Here is a 22,855-nt window from a genome sequence, read left to right on the forward strand (position 1 = left end):
GACAGAGAGTAGAAAGAGTAGAAAGAGTGAGTAGAGAGACAGAGTAGAGTAGAAAGAGAGTAGAGAGGGAGAGTAGAGAGAACGAGAGGAGAGAAGAGAGTGAGTAGAGAGACAGAGAGTAGAGAGAGAGTAGAAAGAGTGAGTAGAGAGACAGAGAGTAGAGAGTAGAAAGAGAGTAGAAAGAGTGAGTAGAGATACAGAGAGTAGAGTAATTGCTATCGCTATTAGCTCTATCTTTAATTTTTCAAAATGTACAGTTGCTATTGCATGCACTCATCTGTGTTTCACCACACACATGAGTGCATGCTTACCAACTGTCCGTCTGCAACACTACTATCACCAACATCTAAGAAGGGAGATCCCCCCTTGAATGGCCCTTCTAAGGTTTCTCTCCTCCACACTGCCTGTGGAGCTTTTTTCCCTATTGTTAGGTTTTAGTGAGTTTTTCCTTACCTTCGCGTGGGGTATGTCTGGGAGTGCTTGCATTCTTTCATTTATTTGCATTCATCTAAAAAATTTTTGGACCCTATGGTGTTCTTGTTCTGTTCTTGACTTATTGTTATGTTGTCTTCTTGACCTGTTTAAAGAAGACCTGTACGGCCCATGGGGACATTAACGTGTGTTGTCGGGCCCTATAAATAAATTTGATTTGATTTGATTTAGAGAGTAGAAAGAGAGTAGAAAGAGTGAGTAGAGATACAGAGAGTAGAGAGTAGAAAGAGTGAGTAGAGATACAGAGAGTAGAGTGAGTAGAAAGAGTGAGTAGAGAGACAGAGAGAGAACGAGAGGAGAGAAGAGAGTGAGTAGAGAGAGAGAGAGAGAGAGTATGAATGAATAGCGTTCACCCTCCTAATGACCTGTCACACTTCTCCTCACCCCCCTGACCTGTAGATCACTGGGGTCAGTGCAAAGGAAGTGACACCCGGGGGGGGGGGTGTCACTTCCTGTCTGTCTGTCTGTCTGTCTGTCTGTCTGTCTGTCTGTCTGTCTGTCTGTCTGTCTGTCTGTCTGTCTCTGGCAGTATGGTCATTGGTTTGCAAACATTTTACAATATTTTCAAAATCCACTTCTTTGGCTGCGAATGAAGGACTATTATTGGCCGTGATGCATGTGCAGCCTGATCTAGCAACACCTGCCCTGTTTTAAGGCTGCTAACCTCCTGCAATGTTGGTCCCAACCCAGTCCTTAAAAATGCACTGTAGTACAACTCACAAAAAACAAAAGTGCCACATATCAACACACACACACACACACACAGGCATGCAGATGTACACAAACACAAACTCCCACGTATATTTTCCAAGGCGATGACTTGGCATTGAGGTGATAAATGTCGGCTTCTCTTCCCTCAGCCTTGTGTGTTGGTCCATATAGTGAGTCAGCAGATACTGTGGACCCGCTTTACAAGGCAGTGAGAAGAGGAACACCACCGTGGAAAGAACATGACGCGCGTGTGTGTGTGTGTGTGTGTGTGTGTGTGTGTGTGTGTGTGTATGTGTGTGTGCCTGTGTGGTGGTGTGCGTGTGTGTGTGTGTGTGTGTGCCTGTGTGGTGGTGTGCGTGCATGCGTCCATGAAAAAGGTTTTCTCTGACTACATTTCTCCACAAAACACCAAGTCAACCTGCCCAAAATAAATGAATAAACCACTTGTCTTGAGGTACAGAAGTGGGATCTTTTCCAGTCATCAAGATGAAGGATGTTGAGTTGCCGTGTGAGTTTGTTCTCTGTGGGGAACCCGATATGATAGAAACTGATGAAAATGGTATCTATGGCATTGAGTGATAGCTAGAAATCTATTTGGTGTACAGTATCACAGAACATTGGTGTAAAATTAAATCAAGGTAAGCATCTGATTATGACATCAAGATATCTTATTGATACATCGAAACTTTGGCAATGGATTTGGTCATAAGCAGAAACGTGTGCATAGAAACTGATCATCTTTCCAGCAGTTCATTGTTCTTACTCTATCCTACCACTAGATGGAGGCATATCTGTATCTTTGGTCACGACCAAAGGGGGAGACTATGTACTCAGATATAGGGTTCCATAGTAAAATATTATACTCTGATTTGGGGGGAGGGGAAGCTTCTTAAATGTTATTTTGTCAAGCGTCAAGAGAGCTAATAATTGCAATGATGTTCCAGCGTGAGTTTTACTGTCAGACCAAGTAGTAATTTGACCAGAGTAAAGGTGATGTATTTTTCAAATGGTTATCTCATTTTGGAATGAAGCGCATCATAAAATTATATAGTCCCAAATTTATTTCCTGCTAATACAATAGCTGATGGGAAATACACTTGGGCCCAAGCTGTTCCCCTAGCAACGGAATTCTTCCGAAAAGGCCTCTCGACAACATACAAATCATAAATAGGCCCCCTTTGTATTTCCTGTTGCAATCGTTGTTAACACAGTTGCAGACAGGAAATAAACGGGGGCCAAAGCGGTTCCCCTGGCAACGGAATTCTTCCGAAACGATCTATATATTTAAGCGATAGCTCACGACAGGCCATGATATATGGTTATTATATCACACAGCTAAGGGCCGTAGTTCTGACAGCCCCTTAGCTGTGATATAATACTGTAACCTGTGGCCTAAAGTGAGCTATTGCTTTAATAAAACGGTTACCAAGTAGGCTATAATGGCAATGTGAAAGTAAGACACACTTTAAATTTAAATGTTGATGTTTTTATTAGTAATGACTAATTTTGTATTAGTAAATAATAATGTTCCAAAATAAAATAGGCCCTCCTGGCTGCCTGCACTGCAAGGCGGTTGCTATGCAACATACACACCAACAACTAGCTGGCGTTCTTTTTTTCATAGTCGGGGCAGATATGCAGACTATTTACCGCGGCTGAGCGCTGTTTTAACGTAAGACCTACAGGACCATTATTAAATGTTACTTGTCCTTTCGGACAAGTTATGTTTCTGTAGGTTTTTGCTACCGGGCAGTCCGGTAGAGAGAGAGAGAGAGAGAGAGAGAGAGAGAGAGAGAGAGAGAGAGGAGGAATGGGAGATAGACCGGGGAAGACATTCGGCAAAGATCACCGGGTCCGGGAGTGGAACCCGGGTCTGCCGTGTTGCACCGTAGTGCTGTATGCGATGAGCCACTCGGGCGCCCCAGACCTACAGGACCATTATTATACAGTTTTAATATTTTTTTCGGGTGAGAATGTACCCATTTAGATTCCAAATATGTAGTCAGTTCGTCCAAATAACGCCTGTTTGGAAATTGGATCCAACATCTTCGGAGATTGAGCAGCTGTGACTGAGGTTAACTATTGTAACCAATCATCCTGCTATATTTCTTTATCTGTAATGTATCAGTCTCCCCAGTCAGTAGCTAGATTAATACATTTAGTGGAAGTGGCAATAATCAAATAATTTGGATAAAACCATCACTTTTATCCATCCGATTCAGATGGCGCTAACAGACATTTTTGAGCCTCTCTTGGTCCATATTATGGGCATATGTGCGTGCCTTGACGTCAGGGATTCCCCGATCTGCATGCGTCAGCCCCAGTCTCCTCCATAGACCAGACCGTCTCATCTAATAAGGCTAATGTTTTTTCCTTAGACACGGAGTGATACTGATTAAACCATGATTTTGTGAAAAAATAATCAGAATCATAGATGTGGATATATGCTCATTATACCATGGCTATGAGTATGAACCAATCAGAGACTGCTTAATTTGAACTACCGGTTTTATAAATATACATATACTGTATAAATATATAAAACTAAAAGAAGAATACCTTCAAAAGAAGGGACCGCACACTCCTCAGGACTGGTTTTGCTTTTTTAACGCGTTTCGCTTCTGCTTCCTCAGGTGCTATATATATATATATATATATATATATATATATATATATATATATATATATATATATATATAAAACCCAGCAAATATACACTAATACTATACAAAACACCTGCTCTTTTCACGACAAAAGCCAAGGTTTCTGAATGGAGCAGAGGTTGGGATGCTGGTTGGCTTCTGGGAAGGATCTTTACCAGGTAAAGCTTGGTTTCTTAAACTTTTTAAGTCAGGGATCAAAATGATTTATTATATTATATTATTTATATTTATTTATATAAAAGTAGTAGTAGCTCTGACCTGCTGGTCTCAGTGAGAGGGTGAAAGTGTTCTCCAATCGCACACACTTATTATTAGGGATGCACCTAATGCACATTTTTATTTTAATTATTATAATTTGTTTATTATTATTATTATTTTTAGTTATTTCATTTTAATAATAAATAACCATTCAGTACATTTATATCTTATGTGTTAATTTGTCACATTTAGTTTCACTAAGTTAGGAAGGTAATGTTTTAAGTCGAGCCTGATGTTGCCTTGCACAAAATAATGATCCACACAGTGAGGCATACCGTTTATTAATTGAACAATGGGTATCGGATCGGTACTCTGTATCAGCCGATACCCAAAGCCCAGGTATCGGTATCGAAATCGGGACTGAAAAAGTCGGATCGGTGCATCCCTACTTATTATAGCCTATGGATTATATACCCATTCCATTATACCCAGGCACCTCCAGTCATTCCCGGTGACACATGGCACAAATTACAGCAATCTGATCTAAATCTTTAAAGCTAATGGGACCCACTTACACACTGGGTGGACGTCTGCTTAAGCCATCTGGCTAGTAGCTACCCATGTAATTTCCTTGGAATTGTGAATGTAGCACCTGCAAATGTGGTGTGAGCGATACACACGTCTATTGTGGTTTAATCACTAATAATTACACAGAGGAGGAAGGGGGGAGGGGGGATCTGCTCTGTTGACCGCGACATTCATCGGCCTGGAAACACAAGACTGAAATCATACACTCTTTCCCCCCTGGGGTTTAGTCATCATCGCAAGCCTGACACGTAAAGGACACGCCTCCCACTGGGTCTCAATCGGGGACACATTGGTTATTTCTTTACAGGAAGAGAAGGTCAGTACGACCTGTCACTGTGACGGTGGAACCTCGTCTCTCCCTCTAGAGCGTCACTAGAGCTCAGAATAGAGAGAAAGGGAGGGCGGCCGGGTAGCGCAGGCGGACTAAGCGTCTGCCTACCACCGCAGAGACAGTGGGATCGAATCCAGCTGCCGCGGTACCTCCGGCTTGGTCGGTCGTCCATACTGACACAATTGGCAGTGTTAGCGGGTGGGAAGCCGGTGGGGTGGGTCCTGGTCGTTGTAAACAGCGACTCCTACAGGTCGGTCGGGGCGCCTGCTCAGCGAGGGAGGGAACTGGGGGAGGTAGTGTGATCCTCCCACGCGTTACACTCAACCAATGAGAGTCCTCGCTGTCAGGTGAAAAGAAGCGGCTGGCTGACTCTGCATGTATCGGAGGAGACATGTGTGATAGTCTTCAACCCTCCCCAGACCGGCAAGTGGGGGGGGCAAATGCGCGCAATGACCAGGAAGGGAGGGAAGGGAATTGGCATAACGACTAAAATTGGGATGGGAGAAAAATACAGAAAGAAAAAGTAGATAAAAAATAGAGAGAAAGGATCAGCTCCATCATCAACAGCTTGTCTTCTTTTGTTAGCTTCAAAAGACACGCATGATGCAAGCAGTGTTCATTTAGTCAACGAAAATGATGACTAAATATGGTCGTCAGCGAAGCTTTTTCCCCTGACGAAAACTAAACGTCACGTTAACGGAGATCATAATTGAATACTATGAGTACTACACGCACAACTTTGTCAGACAATGCAGAAATGTACTTTTCTTTTTTATAATACATAAAAGAAAAGAAAGATTTTGTCCAAGATAATCAAATAGTGTGTGTGACTGTACGTGTGTGTGCGTGTGCGTGTGTGTGTGTGTGTGTGTGTGTGCGTGCGTGCGGTGTGTGTGTGTGGTGTGTGTTCTCACCCCAGGCAGCAGGCCCTCCAGTGGGGTGGGGGACACGGCCTCTCCGTCGGGCCCCCGGGACGGGGTGCACAGCTGTGGGGACATGGTTGGCGACTCGTCTATGAAGGGCATGGTCTCGGAGCCATCCTGAGACTTGCCGTCCTCCGCCCCGTCGCCCTCGTAGCCGTCCGTGTTGTAGTTGAAGTCTGGAGGAGAGAGAGAGAGAGAGAAGATTACATTATGATTCTATTTACAACTTGAAATTGGATGTAATTTTCACACGTCCCTCCTAGACATACTGTACATACAGTCCACTACACGTCATGTACTTCATCAGTGGTCAGAGTAGACATACTGTACATACAGTCCACTACACATCATGTACTTCACCAGTGGTCAGAGTAGACATACTGTACATACAGTCCACTACACGTCATGTGTTTCATCAGTGGTCAGAGTAGACATACTGTACATACAGTCCACTACACATCATGTACTTCATCAGTGGTCAGAGTAGACATACTGTACATACAGTCCACTACACGTCATGTACTTCATCAGTGGTCAGAGTAGACATACTGTACATACAGTCCACTACACGTCATGTACTTCATCAGTGGTCAGAGTAGACATACTGTACATACAGTCCACTACACATCATGTACTTCATCAGTGGTCAGAGTGCAAGGGTCGCCCACAGTGCAGCAGCCCCTCTGGAGCAGTGTTGGGGGTTCTGTGTAGGGATGCACTGAATGGGAAATTCTTGGCCGAAACCGATACCGAAAATAGGAAACAGTTGGCCGAAAACCGAATGCCGAAAGGCAGAAAATGATTCATAGAATAGAATATTTTTTTTACCAATGTTGTTCAGCTACCTGATTATGGAAAAATATATGATTATGGCAAAACTTAACTTAAATAATAAATAATCACTATTATGGGTTCATAAAACATTTATTCAGCACTTCTGAATGCATACAGTACATTAATTCCAAGTCAAGTGGCGGACATCTGTGCTCTACTGAGCGCACCTTTCTAGTCCGCAGATGAATGTGCTCTCTTGACTTTGGCACCGTAGACGCGCAACGTGTATTCTCGAGAATGATAATAATAATAATGCTCTTCAGATTATATTATCAACGACAGACAGCGTCAATGTGAGAAACACAATCCCCCCCCTCTTAAGTTAACCGCAACGGGCATATAGTAAATAAGGATATAAAGCATGTTAAAGACGCATTTATTGGACGCATTGCGCGCTGAGTTTACATAGAAACAGCGCGCATGTAATGACTGAAGCCACGTTTTGATGACATCATCACAACAACACGCGTTAGGTTACAGGTTGTTTCTGTTTCGGTGATATATTTTCGGTGAAAAAACTCTTTCGGCCGAAAGCCGAAAGGCCATTTATGGTCATTTTCGGCCGAAAACCTTCGATGGACGAAATTTCGGGTGCATCCCTAGTTCTGTGCCTTGCTCAAGAGCACTTAGGCAGAGATGGTGGGAATGGTAGATGTATTTTTTTATTTATCCTTTATTTATCCAGGAATGTCCCATTGAGATACAAGATCTCTTCTTCCAGGGAGTCCTGACCAACACAGCACACAACACGTTTCAACATAAAACAGGGCATTAAACAAAAAACATATAATTCAAATATAAATACAGAAGGTCATTTGTGCAGTGGCAAGGAGCATAATCACATCAACAATAGCATCAGGTAAAACAGTTACATGTTTCGTGAAGGGCTAATCGTAGCATACCTTAAAAGCATTCACAGTAGGAAGTGCCTCTAGACAAAGTGTTACTTGCAGCGTATTCCATAAAAAGGGAGCATAGTGGGAGAATGCAGCTTTACCAAGCTCTGACTGCATCAAAGGAACATTTAAAAGCATCCCATTTGCTGCTCGTCTGGTATTAAAAAAGCAAGTATAAAAGGACAGAAGTCTGGAGCTATATAAGGGCAGCTTACCTAGCAATGACTTAAGGATAAAAATCAACATGTGTGATTGTCTTCTTTGGTACAGAGAGGACCATCCTAAGGACTGATACAGAGTGCAGTGGTGGGTGCGAGAGCCTGCACCCGTTACAAAACGTATGGCAGTATGGTACGCAGCAGAATCCAGCTTTTTAAGCAGGGAGGAAGGAGCATGCATATAGATCACATCGCCATAGTCTAATACAGACAGAAAGGAACTCTGCACAATTCTCTTCCTGGCTTCAGACGGGAAACATTTCTTTAGACGGAAGAAAAAGCCCAGTTTAGGTCTACGTTTTCTCAGTAGCTTCCCAATATGAACATCAAAGGCCAGCTTGTCATCAATCCATATGCCCAGATATTTGTAGGATGTTACTTTGTCAAGGCATGTCCCTTCCAGTGTCAGAATCGGAGGGACAGCTGTATTAGCTCGAGAGCGAGAGAAGGTCATGTACTTGGTATTTCTTGCATTAAGGACCAGTCTTAGCCTTAGCAACGAGTGTTGCAGTGTATTAAAAGCATCCTGTAGAAGCTCTATGGCCTGAGTTAAAGAGGAAGCCACTGTGTAAACAACTGTAACACCCATAGAGATAAAAACCTGTTTTACAATCATTTCTATACTAGGAACTAGGGGTGTAACAATGCATAGAAAGGTCAAAACGCATCGCATCGAATCGTGGTCAAATGAATATTGAATCGTCGCCTGAAGAATCGTAATTGAATCGAATCGAAGTGGGGTCAAATATTTACAACCCTATTATTGACCTATAGTCCATTCATGCTGAGTGAATCAGTTCCGCTAGCCACATTTGTGTATTCAAAATTGTATTAACTGATAGAAAATGTATCGAATCGAATCGTGGTCAAATGAAGAGATCTCATGATGCATTGAATTGTTGCCTGTATCGTAATAGAATCGAATCGTTGTGGGGTCAAATCGTTACGCCCCCTACTAGGAACCCTTCAGTCACCAGCTCACAGCTGGAATACACCCTCCTATCGGTGCTAGAGGTCAAACCAGTGACCTTTTGGTTACTGGTCATCGTCTTTACCTCTAGACCAGCGGCTCTCAAACTACAGGGTCGTGACCCAAAGTGGGTCGGTGACAGTGGGGCGAGTAAAAGCATTGGCAAGTCAAATAAAATTCTAAATTAAATGGGGTCATGGTATAAACAAGTTTGAGAACCCCTGCTCTAGACCATCCAGCCTCCCAGAAGGCAGAAGGAAGGAAGGAAGGAAAGAAGGAAAGAAGGAAAGAAGGAAGGAAGGAAAGAAGGAAAGAAGGAAGAAGGAAAGAAGGAAAGAAGGAAAGAAGGAAGGAAGGAAGGAAGGAAGGAAGGAAGGAAGGAAGGAAGGAAGGAAGGAAGGAGAAGAGGAATAATACAGAGCGGAAGACTTTAGTTCAGTGGTTCGCAAACCTTTTAGGACCGAGACCCAATGTTGGATTGAGGGCCGTCAAAGGTCAAACTTTCTATCTCGAAAAAATGGCAATCACTGAAATCGCTAGCTAATGTACTGTACCTGCTGCAATGATGATGTAATCATGGTCATACACTCACACGATGCCTAGTTATCAGTAGCATAACAAGCTTTCAACACACTGTACAAACAAAACTGTATTGGAACTGTATTGAATCTAACACGTTGCATTTACACCCTAACGACTAATAGCGGGCCGCCAATGTGTGTGTGTGTGTGTGGCAGGGGGTTGTATTTTCTTTATAAAATACTAGGTCTTTGAACTCTAATAAATAGATACATTCTTAGTTGACTGTTAGTTAATTGTCACAGAATATTGTCATCCGTCATCATTATTTCTGATTGAACTGACAAAACCCAAATGAAATAGGAGGAGAGGGGGCAGAAATAAAGCTATGACACACACACACACACATAGCACTGACTTAACTGATGCAGAGTCCAGGGAGTGCTTTGATTGACAAGTGGGTGGTCCAGTCAGTGACCATGTGTTACCATGGATGTCAGACAGTGACAGATGGAGTTTGCCCCACCTCCCTCTTTGCCATAACAACACTGTGGGTTTAATGATTGCTGTTGTCCCAGTGGGAATGACCCCACTTTGCTTGTCAATTACGATTTATTTGTGTCTGGTTAGTATCTCAGCAGCATCAGACTGTGGCTGACATGTAAGGTGTTTGAGATGGATGTTCTCTCTCTCTCTCTCTCTCTCTCTCTCTCTCTCTCTCTCTCTCTCTCTCTCTCTCTCTCTCTCTCTCTCTCTCTCTCTCTCTCTCTCTCTCTCTCTCTCTCTCTCTCTCTCTCTCTCTCTCTCTCTCTCTCTCTCTCTCTCTCTCTCTCTCTCTCTCTCTCTCTCTCTTCTCTCTCTCTCTCTCTCTCTCTCTCTCTCTAAGGGCTGTTCAGCTGGATCTCTCTCTCTCTCTCTCTCTCTGAGGGCTGTTCAGCTGGATTCTCTCTCTCTCTCTCTCTCTCTGAGGGCTGTTCAGCTGGATTCTCTCTCTCTCTCTCTCTCGCTCTGTCGCTCTCTCGCGCACACACACACACACACACACACACACACACACACACACACACACACACACACACACACACACAGGCACACACACATCTCTGGCTAATATGGTTGCTGGTGAGAGTACAATGTGTGTGTATTAATCAGTGCAGTTATTCATCTGTGCATGTTGCTACTTGGCCACTCAGACTGATGCCGTACAACCTATACGAGCATAGATTCATTTATGTATTCATTTATTTTGGATTTCATGGTGTTTTTTTTTTGTTCTTGATTTATTGTGATGTTGCTTCTGGACTTGTTTAAAGAAGACGTTTCCGGCCATGGGACATTAACGTGTGTTGTCGGGCCTTACAAATACATTTTATTTGATTTAATTTAGAGTGGCGATGAAGGGGTTACCATAGGAACAGTGTGTCACAACTCAAATACAATAAATGCTACTCATAGGCTCATCATATGACGGGTGGGAAAATATTTGTATTGACGCTCTAGAGATCGGAGGTGTAAAAAGAAACTGTGATTTGGAGCAATATTTAGTCTCTTTACTGGAATGCTGGCGCAACGTGTCTGGTATCAATGGATTCCTTGCAATCTCAAGATGCATGTGATATCAGTGGCTTAACCCTTTCACTACCACACTACAGAAGGTTAACCTTTCACTACCACACTACAGACAGTTAACCGTCTGTAGTGTGGTAGTGAAAGGGTTAACACTTTATTGTGTGGCAGTGAAAGGGTTAACCTACTGTATTGTCGCAGTATCAGGGTTAACCCTTTGGTAGTGTGGTAGTGAAAGGGTAAATGTCAGGTGACTGAGGAGGACCTTTCACATTGGATCATGGTGATAAATGTCTAATTGGAAATATAACCTTATGGTTCTATCTTTCACTTTGAGATCTAAAATGATGCTAGAAATAGGCCAACCAGCAGACTACAGTTTAGTTAATTTTTTTGTTAATTCTTGTCAGATGGGATATACTTATTGTCTTCATAAAAACAAGTTTGATCTTCAAAGAAATCTTTTTCCAAAAATCTGTCTTGGGGAAAAAGGTAATAGGTCGTCTTATATTCAGGCCAACAACGCGGTACAACGTCAACCTTGTAGCAGATAAAGATACATGTGTTGGAATATGAATGCTAATCATGACAATAATGCATACGCTTCTATGAGGTGGTCAGAAGCTACGGCACGGCACTTTGCCTTCTCTACACCGTCCTCCGACGAGCCTCGGACTGCAAACCCCCGCTCACTCCAAGGTTCCCACAGACATTGCCAAATGAAATTCAAGGACTTTTAAGTACTTTTCCAAGCACTATTTAAAATTTTCAAGGATGTCACTCGAAGGATACAATTCACTTTGAAATGCCGTTTTCTTTTTTATTATTATAAAAAAAAAATTAAGATGAATTTTTTAGCATTTTTACAGCTTTTATTGGTCAGACATGACCGACAGAGGAGAGGGAGAACAGGAGAAGATGTGGGGAGGACATGACGACAGAGGAGAGGGAGAACGGAGAAGATGTGGGGAGGACATGACCGACAGAGGAGAGGGAGAACGGGAGAAGATGTGGGGGAGGACATGACCGACAGAGGAGAGGGAGAACGGGAGAAGATGTGGGGGAGGACATGACCGACAGAGGAGAGGGAGAACGGGAGAAGATGTGGGGGAGGACATGACCGACAGAGGAGAGGAGAACGGGAGAAGATGTGGGGGAGGACATGACCGACAGAGGAGAGGGAGACGGGAGGAGGTGTGGGGGAGGACATGACCGACAGAGGAGAGGGAGAACGGGAGGAGGTGTGGGGGAGGACATGACCGACAGAGGAGAGGGAGAACGGGAGGAGGTGTGGGGGAGGACATGACCGACAGAGGAGAGGGAGAACGGGAGGAGGTGTGGGGGAGGACATGACCGACAGAGGAGAGGGAGAACGGGAGAAGATGTGGGGGAGGACATGACCGACAGAGGAGAGGGAGAACGGGAGAAGATGTGGGGGAGGACATGACCGACAGAGGAGAGGGAGAACGGGAGAAGATGTGGGGGAGGACATGACCGACAGAGGAGAGGGAGAACGGGAGGAGGTGTGGGGGAGGACATGACCGACAGAGGAGAGGGAGAACGGGAGAAGATGTGGGGGAGGACATGACCGACAGAGGAGAGGGAGAACGGGAGGAGGTGTGGGGGAGGACATGACCGACAGAGGAGAGGGAGAACGGGAGGAGGTGTGGGGGAGGACATGACCGACAGAGGAGAGGGAGAACGGGAGGAGGTGTGGGGGAGGACATGACCGACAGAGGAGAGGAGAACGGGAGGAGGTGTGGGGGAGGACATGACCGACAGAGGAGAGGGAGAACGGGAGGAGGTGTGGGGGAGGACATGACCACTCGGGCGGCCCAAATGCTGTTTTTTTTTTTTTTTGCATCTTCTTGGCCTGCTCGCCAGCTAGAGCATCACACACGAGGAAATGAGGAAAAGCAGTTGGAGCGCGCGAGACAGAGACTCGTCGGATTTGATTAAAACAGAACAAAAAAAAGGATTTCTTGATTCAGAACAATTTGATCGTGGATGAACAAAACATTCAATGTGAATGGTTGATTTTAATTTCAAGGCATTTTTTACTTTTATAAAGGACTTTTATAAACCCTGTTAGGCCTAACAAAATTAATAGTTGGTTTCAGGTTGGTTGTCAGTTTGGCCATGGGTAGGTAGGGAATTTATTTTATTTTATTTTTTTATTTTATTCTTTCCCACGGCGACTATGGATAGGGAATTTCTTTATTTAATTAAAATGTTCACAACAACAGGGATGCATGTACTCTGCCAGCATGTTTAATATCCATAATACTAAATGTTTGACTAAGATTTCTATGAAACTTTATTTAAAAAAAAAAAAAAACGATTTTTTTTTTTTTTATATATTTTTCTAAAAACTCATAAAATATATTGGGTCGCACCTAAATCGGCAGGGTCGGTCGGCAACCTGAAACCAACTATTAATTTTGTTAGGCCTTATATTCAGCCTAGTAAACCCCCTGTTCACCAGCACCACGTGACTCCAGACCACCATCCTATCCATTCTGAGGAGGATCCAACTCAGGTGGCAAAGCAGGGTTATTTAACGTTGGAGTACGCTTCTACTACTGAGAGGTTTCAATCTCGTTATTCTTGTACATAGTACATGAAGAAAGCGGAGGGAGGGAACATTATCGAGGCTCAACACTGCAGTGAACGGACACGATCGTGTCAAACGCCTACGTGGCGTGGGAAGAGGAGCATGTACATCATGTGATGCTTCATAGTCTAGACCAGGGGTTCTCAAACTTTTTTATACCACGACCCCCATTTTATTTAGGATTTTCTTTGGCGACCCCACACTTACAATGTATTGCGTAATTTCAACGTAGAAATACCACTTTGAGAACCAAACTAGTCAAAACAACAAGCAGAATATGTTTTAAAATCTATGGAAGTGAATTAGTCATCTGCTGTCTGCTCATTGAAATGCATTCATAACAATCAAAGTCAATAACGTCACACTGCCTGACTGTCATGTGGACAAAACAGTTTGCGAATGAAACTCGTAGCATCCTAACATGATGGGAGTCAATGCGGTTTCGCCTGGTTCTCCCACCCAGCTCTGTCTCCATTAAAAAGAGGGCGGTGACGTGAATAAGGGGGTCACCTGTCACACAGAGTTAAAAACCCATCCACAGTCTAGCAGCTGACAGAGAGGTCAACTCACTGAGATCACTAAGTAGACACCTCTGGTTAGAATGAGCTGCCCACAGAGATAATAACCCTTTGTACGATACAACGCACGCACGCACGCACGCACGCACGCACACACACACACACACACACACACACACACACACACACACACACACACACACACACACACACACACACACACACACACACACACACACACACACACACACACACACACACACACACACACACACACACACACACACACACACACACACACACACACACACACACACACACACACACACACACACACACACACACACACACACACACTTAAAAATCCACTTCAATCAGCTAATTCGACAATCCCCACATGCCTGTAGAACAGAAAATCAATGCTGTGTTGTCAGTCAATAATAAAGGAATTCTTCTGCAGAAAGGCCCCATCACTGCTAATCTGTTATTACTGCTCAATAGAGAGGCCGCTGTGTCCCCCTCCTTCTCTCTCACAACACAATAAGGCCTTAATATGGGGGACAGGCTGAACATGGAGGAACATTAAGTGACAGGTGGTTAGCCATGGGGTCAAGTCGCTGTGAGGGATTGACTGACTGAGGGGGAACATCTAATAGGGAAATCAATACAGTAATACAGTACAATATAACACTGGGTCTCTGTTGCATAAAGTAAAGGAACATAGGCTGCCTATTCGGCTTGTGTTTCTATTCTAAGCAACAAGGATGCTGCTAGCTTGACACTTTTGTATTTCCACTTCCGACATCACAGTATCTATCGAGGCATATATTAGCCTTGGAGGTTCATCATCAGTTTAGGATGAAAAACGCCAAGCCACTTGTTCTTCTGAGGAGAATGAGTCAGCTAAGCAGGTTTGTCCGACCATAATGGATGTATTATTTAGTAAATCCCTGAACGACTGAATTTACCCCCAACCGCCACAGAGTTTTTATTCTATTTTATTCCTATTGTATATTTTTTAACAGTACTCATCCACCTGGATGCCCTGGTCTCACTTGGCAAATTGAAATATTGCCGTTGCTTTTAGTTTTACTTCTGTAGCACTTTCAGCCATGCACTGTAATATGTATACTCTATGTTTTTGTGTGATGTACTGTATAGTTTATCTTGGCCAGGTCTCCCTTGCAAAATAGATCGCATTATCTCAATGAGACTTCCTGGTTAAATAAAGGTTAAATAAAAGTTACATTACTTTCTTACTTTTTCTTTATGTTTATTGTATGCACCAACGTACCAAAACAAATTCCTTGTACTACTGTGCAAACGTACTTTGTAAAAATAAATCTGATTGTGATTCTGATCTATACTGTATCTTCAGATGGATCACAACGGTGCAACAAACACTCAGGGCGGGATCCACAAAGAATAGATTGCACAGTGCTAATTGCACCCTTACTTACAATTCATTATGAATTGAAAATGGGGGACCCTGATGTAAACAAGACGAAAGTCACCGCGCAGGTGATTGATTGAAAATTGTATTAAAGGTCCCGTGTCTTATAAATGGCCTTTTCCAGTGTTTAGCATTGTTTTATAGCAATGGGGGTTTGTATCAATGGGTCTGTTTCTCTAATCCTCATTTTGGTGGATTGCTCTAATTCAGTTGAGACAATCTCCTCCCCCAGTGAACTAGGTGATTCTGATTTGACTCGCTATCCTACGTAGCACTGACATGATCTGCAGTAACGCCCCCTCTATGGTGGTAGCGCAACCATTCGCTCAACAACAGAGCGAGTGGAAATACCGACACTTCCTCAAGCGGGTGCCGACAGAGAGAGGCAGAGAACGAGCGAGCAAGAGAGAGGGAGAGAGAGAGATAGACACCGGCGCGCGGGGAAACACACACGCATATACACACACACAACCTCGACCGGCGCGCGGGGAAACACACGCATTTACACACACACACACAACCTCAACCGGTGTGCGGGGCTGGTATGAGTCTTCTCCCTGGGAGCACTCGCATATCACTGTCAAAATATCGTTGACTCCCAAATAGCTTATGTAAGTCTAACCAGCTAGCACTAACGTTAGCTTTTTTTGTTTCAAAAAAGCTCACACCAACTTATGAGGCTGTGACTGAGTGACGAGACTTTAAACAAAAAAGACCAAATCGAAACTAAATAAAAAAGACAAAAACGAAAATGCTCAGACCTGTAGTTGACTAAACGAAAAATAGATAAAAGTGGACTAAATATGATGAAGACTAAAAAGAGCATTTGAAACAACATGACTAAGACTAAAACTAAAATTTGAAATAGCTGACGAAATGAAAGCTGACAAACAGACTCAGTCAGCAGTCTGACAAACAGAGGTGGTCAGGAGCCAGAGACCGTCAGCAGTTCAGCTCTAACAACTCAAAGAGAGAGAGAGGTGCAGCATCTATAGAACATAATAAATAATACACACTATAATCCCCCTCAGTTTAGAAACAATCACTCTATTATTCCAATCTATAAAACATGGCTGACGTTTCCGTCTATAGAAGACCTTCATCAGACCTAACACTTCATCTATAGACCTCCATCAGACCTAATACTTCATCTATAGACCTTCATCAGACCTAATACTTCATCTATAGACCTCCATCAGAACTAACACTTGCCTATAGACCTTCACCAGACCTAACACTTCATCTATAGACCTTCAACAGACCTAACACTTCATCTATAGACCTTCATCAGACCTAATACTTCATCTATAGACCTTCATCAGACCTAATACTTCATCTATAGACCTCCATCAGACCTAACACTTCATCTATAGACCTTCATCAGACCTAATACTTCATCTATAGACCTCCATCAGACCTAATACTTCATCTATAGACCTCCATCAGAACTAATACTTCATCTATAGACCTTCATCAGACCTAATACTTCATCTATAGACCTCCATCAGACCTAACACTTCATCTATAGACCTTCATCAGACCTAATACTTCATCTATAGACCTCCATCAGACCTAATACTTCATCTATAGACCTCCATCAGAACTAACACTTCATCTATAGACCTCCATCAGACCTAATACTTCATCTATAGACCTCCATCAGAACTAACACTTGCCTATAGACCTGCACCAGACCTAACACTTCATCTATAGACCTCCATCAGACATTAACACTTGTCTATGCCGAGCAGACTTACCATCGTGGGGTGAGATGAGCGAGCGAATGACACAGGCCACCTCGAAGAAGAAAGCCATGTGTGTGAGTTCAGAGACCAAAGCCTTCCGACAGCATTAGTCGTCCACGTCACCGAATCATGCTGCTGTTGCTGCCGCGTCTACGAGCCGCTCGGGAGCCTCCACAGCACAGAGAGACGCACGGCGGCGACAACATCAACTGAACACGGTGCAGTGACGACAACCAGCACAGGACTCATTCAAATCAAGTCAAATACCGTGTCTCTTCACACACCCAGTTACACATCCATGAAGTACACACACACACACACACACACACACACACACACACACACACACACACACACACACACACACGGAGAAGTACAGGCACGCATACACACACACACACTTGTATTACAATACTTATGAAATATGACGAGTCGACGACTATTAACTACATGCACTAACCATATCATGACCCAAATTCTAACCCTTTAAAAATTCGGGCCAGCCAAATTGTCCAATTTAAAAAAAATAAAAATTGTACTATGTTTATCTTTCTATCCTTGTGGGAACATTGGGTCCTCACAACGATAGCAGTTTATGGGCACACACACACAGACGTCAATATGTTCCTCTAACCACTGAACTGAATCTCGTAACATCACTTCCCAATAGTCCTATTCCGTTAACAGATGTAGGTCACATTGCCGCCATAAAAATCAATCATGTGTGTGTGTGTGTGTGTGTGTGTGTGTGTGTGTGTGTGTGTGTGTGTGTGTGTGTGTGTGTGTGTGTGTGTGTGTGTGTGTGGAGGGGGGGCACTCTAAAAACTATTAGGCCTTGATGGATGCAGGGTTTGAGGCAGATCATTGTCCCTCTTCCTCAGAGTGTTCACACGGCACCTTCTGGTAGCTGCTCCTCCACCTCCACTGTGGCCCGACGTCGTGCAGCACTGGCACAACCACAGACCTCTCAGCCAGTGTCCGTTAACCAGGGCTCCCGCAGACATTGCAAAATGAAATTCAAGGACTTTCAAGTACTTTTCTAAGCACTATTTCTTATTTTAAAAGGGCATTTAAAAGGATACAATTAATTTTTTTTATCCAATATTTATGGCTTAAAACAAATTTTCGACAATTAGTTATACTTTAGATTAAAAAGAAATTAATTTCTTGATTCAAAACTATTTTTTCATGGATGAACAAAACTTAATTTGATTTAGGTATTCATCACAAACCACTTGTCCAACTGCATACATGTTTATTAAGTGTGTGTGTGTGTGTGTGTGTGTGTGTGTGTGTGTGTGTGTGTGTGTGTGTGTGTGTGTGTGTGTGTGTGTGTGTGTGTGTGTGTGTGTGTGTGTGTGTGTGTGTGTGTGTGTGTGTTTATCACAGAGCAGACTCTGCATGGGAGAGATGTGAAGTTATCTCAAGAGAGATTCTTGCTGTAACTAGTGTCTTAGTTTCAAGTTCAAGTTTCAAGTTTCTTTAATAGTTGTCATACAGAAGTACAGAATACTTTTACACAAAATGCTTCTTTCTGTTACGCTCCAGAGACTGTGCTAGACAAAATAGTATAAAATAAGTATAGCAAGTATAAAATAGAAGTCAAGTACGTAGACAAAAGTGTTCAGTATATACATATATACAATGCTCAATGCAGAGTAGAGAAGTAACTGAGTTACCATACAATATACTATATATGCTATAGGGGGGAAGCAGAAACAGACTTCTGCAATCCTGTGTGATTTGCATGTAAAAAGAAAAATTTAAACCCGAAAAGAAAACCTTGGGACGGCTATTTGCTAATAAACTCTTTTCAAAGTAAGGAACACTGTGCTACTCTAGGCCTACCGATTAAACAAACAGAGAGGAGGAAGGATCCTGAGTCAGTTAGACTGTGTTGATGAAGTCTACAGTTGGCCAGGGTGTCTGATTTGAATAGTGAACAGACTGGTCTTTGTGTAGCGCTGCTCCCTGTAGTTCACTCTCTCTCTCTCTCTCTCTCTCTCTCTCTCTCTCTCTCTCTCTCTCTCCTTTCTCTCTCTCTCTCTCTCCCTCCCTCTCCCTCTCCCTCTCCCTCTCCCTCTCCCTCTCCCTCTCCCTCTCCCTCACACACGTCCAAGGGGGGTCTGTAGTCAGGTCGATGAGAACCCCTGCCAATTGGTTGATAATACCATGTCCATAATTGGGGCTTTATACCGGGAAAAGCATGTTCAATAGGTCAAATACCGGTGCACACATAAGCACACATTTGCACGTATTCAAAGCTTCAGTAGAAAGTATCAGCTGAATAATCAAAGAATTATTCAATGTGCCTGGTAGATGAGAGCTACTACTGGGGTAGATTTCTGAAAGCAGTCACGTGACATATGTCCTTGTCTGAGAAGAAGTTTGTTTCAAAACAAACTTGAAAAAATGGTTTTAATAAACGATTATTACCAAAACAATATTTGTTTTAAACTCCAGTTGAGGTGTTAGGGTAAGGTCGTGAGACGGTGTAAAGGGTTAGGGTTTATACTGTATAACTGCCTCCTGGAAATCAGCTCAGCATTTTGAGGATAACAGAAGGGCATTTATCTCTACTTCCTGACAGACAGTGTATAACATTATTATATTATAGATCAAATATATAAACCATCGTGTCCGTAAAGGTTTCAGGAAATGTTTTCAATGACCACTAACCATTAATACAGCTCTGCCTGATGATTGACTCTGCACCCCCCCCCCCTGTCAGCTACGATCACTTCCCCTCTCTCTCTTGACGGACAGCTCCCAACCCAACTGTCACACACGATAACGACACATTTTCATGGGAGGGCGATGGGGCAGAGGGGCTGCCATGACAACCGGTGGGTTTTTACGCAAACGCTTCTTGCATGCCAACTAAGGAGCTGTTTGTCTGTGTCGTGAGCTATAGCTACCTTCCTAGCGGGATAGCTTTATTTATTTATACCAGACAGAGGCCTCCACACAGGAGGCTGTGGAAACGTAACTCTCCCCCGTCTGTCCCGTCCATATAAAGGAGAATTAACAGCTGTCTGGTCTAATGCCTCAAGACAAGAGCTCAATAAGATCCAGCCCGTCTGGCCCTGAACTGCTCAATGAGAAACAGTGTGGAGGGGATGCATACCAAGCTGTCGTGGTTGAAGGTGGAATACAGACTGGAATGCAGCCTGATCTTGTTCATCAGGAATATATATATCTCAAGAGAACCTATCTGTTTGTATTCACAGCTAACATGTACACATGATCGACATAAGTATAATACTAGGCATGCCTGTAGGGAAACGTTCACACTGCTACTACCAAAAACCAATGCAGCAAAGAAAACTGTGTTATATAGAGCCATATTGGAATAAACTGCCAGTACATCTTACTCAGATAACCAGTAAGATAAGTTATAAAAATAATTTGAAAAGAGCATTGAGAGAAAAAGAAATTAGTTTACATTAAAGAAAAACACAGATACTGTAGTTTACACTGTAAAGATATGACTGTCTGAGAGTTGAATCCCTTTTATTGTATTTTCTGTGATCTGATACTCTGTTTGTGTACTGTAATACTATTTGGAATTATTTTTATATGTAGGAATATTGGAATATATTTTTAAATGTATGCTACTATAATGTTATGTATGTATGTACTGTTTTTGTTGTGTGTGGACCCCAGGAAGACTAGTTGTTGCTGCGGTGATTACTAATGGGGATCCGTAATAAAGATAACAGTTGTAGGGGGATTTTCTCATCACCAAGCACCTGCCTGGACCAACAACAAGATATCTAAATACAAAATCTGATATAGGCCCACTTTATATTGATTGATTGATTGAATTTATTGGACAATCTAAAATCACATACAATACTGGTACACAAAATGTACAGCCATCACATATAATTTAAAACCGTCGAGGATTGAAACACAATAAAACCTTAATTTATTTCCATTGTGGTCCTCAGGGGGGGGGGGGGGGGGGGGAGATGATAAGACATGCACAAATAACATTTTCAAGCATTATAAATATATACATGTGAATTATAAATGCAATAAAACAAACAAACACAAAGTCTACAGCACACCTGCATATATCTTTCTTTATCCTGAGTCAGAGTGACTTCTTCAAAGCCTGTTTAAAATGTCTATCTGACTCAATAGTTTGTATAGACACTGGCAGTTTATTCCACGCACAAGCTGCTGAGAACTGAAAGGTATTTTGCCCCATTGAGCTCTTGAATTTGCACAGTTTAATGTCAAGTTATTTAATGTCAGAATTATTATGAATAATAATTCTATCTGAGCAGTGTTTGCGTGACTTCAATGGTACCAGGCAGTGGATTAACCTGATAATGGATAATGTTTTTTGGGGAAATCATCATTAGTGTGTGTATTTTGGTGGTTAAATCCTACATTAGGCAGACATTTTTTAAATGAGAAGTTTGCCTAAAACCAAATTCCACAACAATAGTACCACTGGCCACATTGTTTCAGATTTCCTCTCCTGATTCACACTCTTAAAGAGAGACATGAATACAGCATGTTCACACTGACTGGCCCCGTCATACATGAATACAGCATCTTCAGAGAGGCACTGGCCCCGTCAGACATGAATACAGCATCTTCAGAGAGGCACTGGCCCAGTCATACATGAATACAGCATCTTCAGAGAGGCACTGGCCCCGTCAGACATGAATACAGCATCTTCAGAGAGGCACTGGCCCGTCATACATGAATACAGCATCTTCAGAGAGGCACTGGCCCTGTCATACATGAATACAGCATCTTCAGAGAGGCACTGGCCCAGTCATACATGAATACAGCATCTTCAGAGAGCCACTGGCCCAGTCATACATGAATACAGCATCTTCAGAGAGGCACTGGCCCAGTCATACATGAATACAGCATCTTCAGAGAGCCACTGGCCCCGTCAGACATGAATACAGCATCTTCAGAGAGGCACTGGCCCGTCATACATGAATACAGCATCTTCAGAGAGGCACTGGCCCTGTCATACATGAATACAGCATCTTCAGAGAGGCACTGGCCCAGTCATACATGAATACAGCATCTTCAGAGAGCCACTGGCCCAGTCATACATGAATACAGCATCTTCAGAGAGGCACTGGCCCAGTCATACATGAATACAGCATCTTCAGAGAGCCACTGGCCCAGTCATACATGAATACAGCATCTTCAGAGAGGCACTGGCCCAGTCATACATGAATACAGCATGTTCACACTGACTGGCCCCGTCATACATGAATACAGCATCTTCAGAGAGGCACTGGCCCAGTCATACATGAATACAGCATGTTCACACTGACTGGCCCCGTCATACATGAATACAGCATCTTCAGAGAGCCACTGGCCCCGTCATACATGAATACAGCATCTTCAGAGAGCCACTGGCCCAGTCGTACATGAATACAGCATCTTCAGAGAGGCACTGGCCCAGTCGTACATGAATACAGCATCTTCAGAGAGCCACTGGCCCAGTCGTACATGAATACAGCATCTTCAGAGAGGCACTGGCCCCGTCATACATGAATACAGCATCTTCAGAGAGGCACTGGCCCAGTCATACATGAATACAGCATCTTCAGAGAGACACTGGCCCCGTCATAC

The 22,855-nt window shown here is 43.1% G+C and overlaps 1 protein-coding gene across 1 annotated transcript in view; it reads right to left on the reverse strand.

Moving 5' to 3' along the window:
* Positions 1 to 4,953: 4,953 nt before the first annotated feature.
* The window catches only part of LOC311233370 (uncharacterized protein), a gene marked incomplete at its 3' end in the record, with an annotated part of 107,391 nt that continues 89,489 nt past the window's right edge, over positions 4,954 to 22,855 (reverse strand). The window contains exons 3-4 of the mRNA XM_084320346.1: positions 5,898 to 6,082; positions 4,954 to 5,013 (exon numbers count right to left, since the gene is read on the reverse strand). Coding sequence (XP_084176472.1) covers positions 4,954 to 5,013; positions 5,898 to 6,082 — 245 coding nt within the window. The remainder of the gene's footprint in view (positions 5,014 to 5,897; positions 6,083 to 22,855) is intronic.

This window comes from Notolepis coatsorum, assembly GCF_963971535.1.
Source record: "Notolepis coatsorum genome assembly, chromosome: 8".
NCBI classification, from domain to species: domain Eukaryota; kingdom Metazoa; phylum Chordata; class Actinopteri; order Aulopiformes; family Paralepididae; genus Notolepis; species Notolepis coatsorum.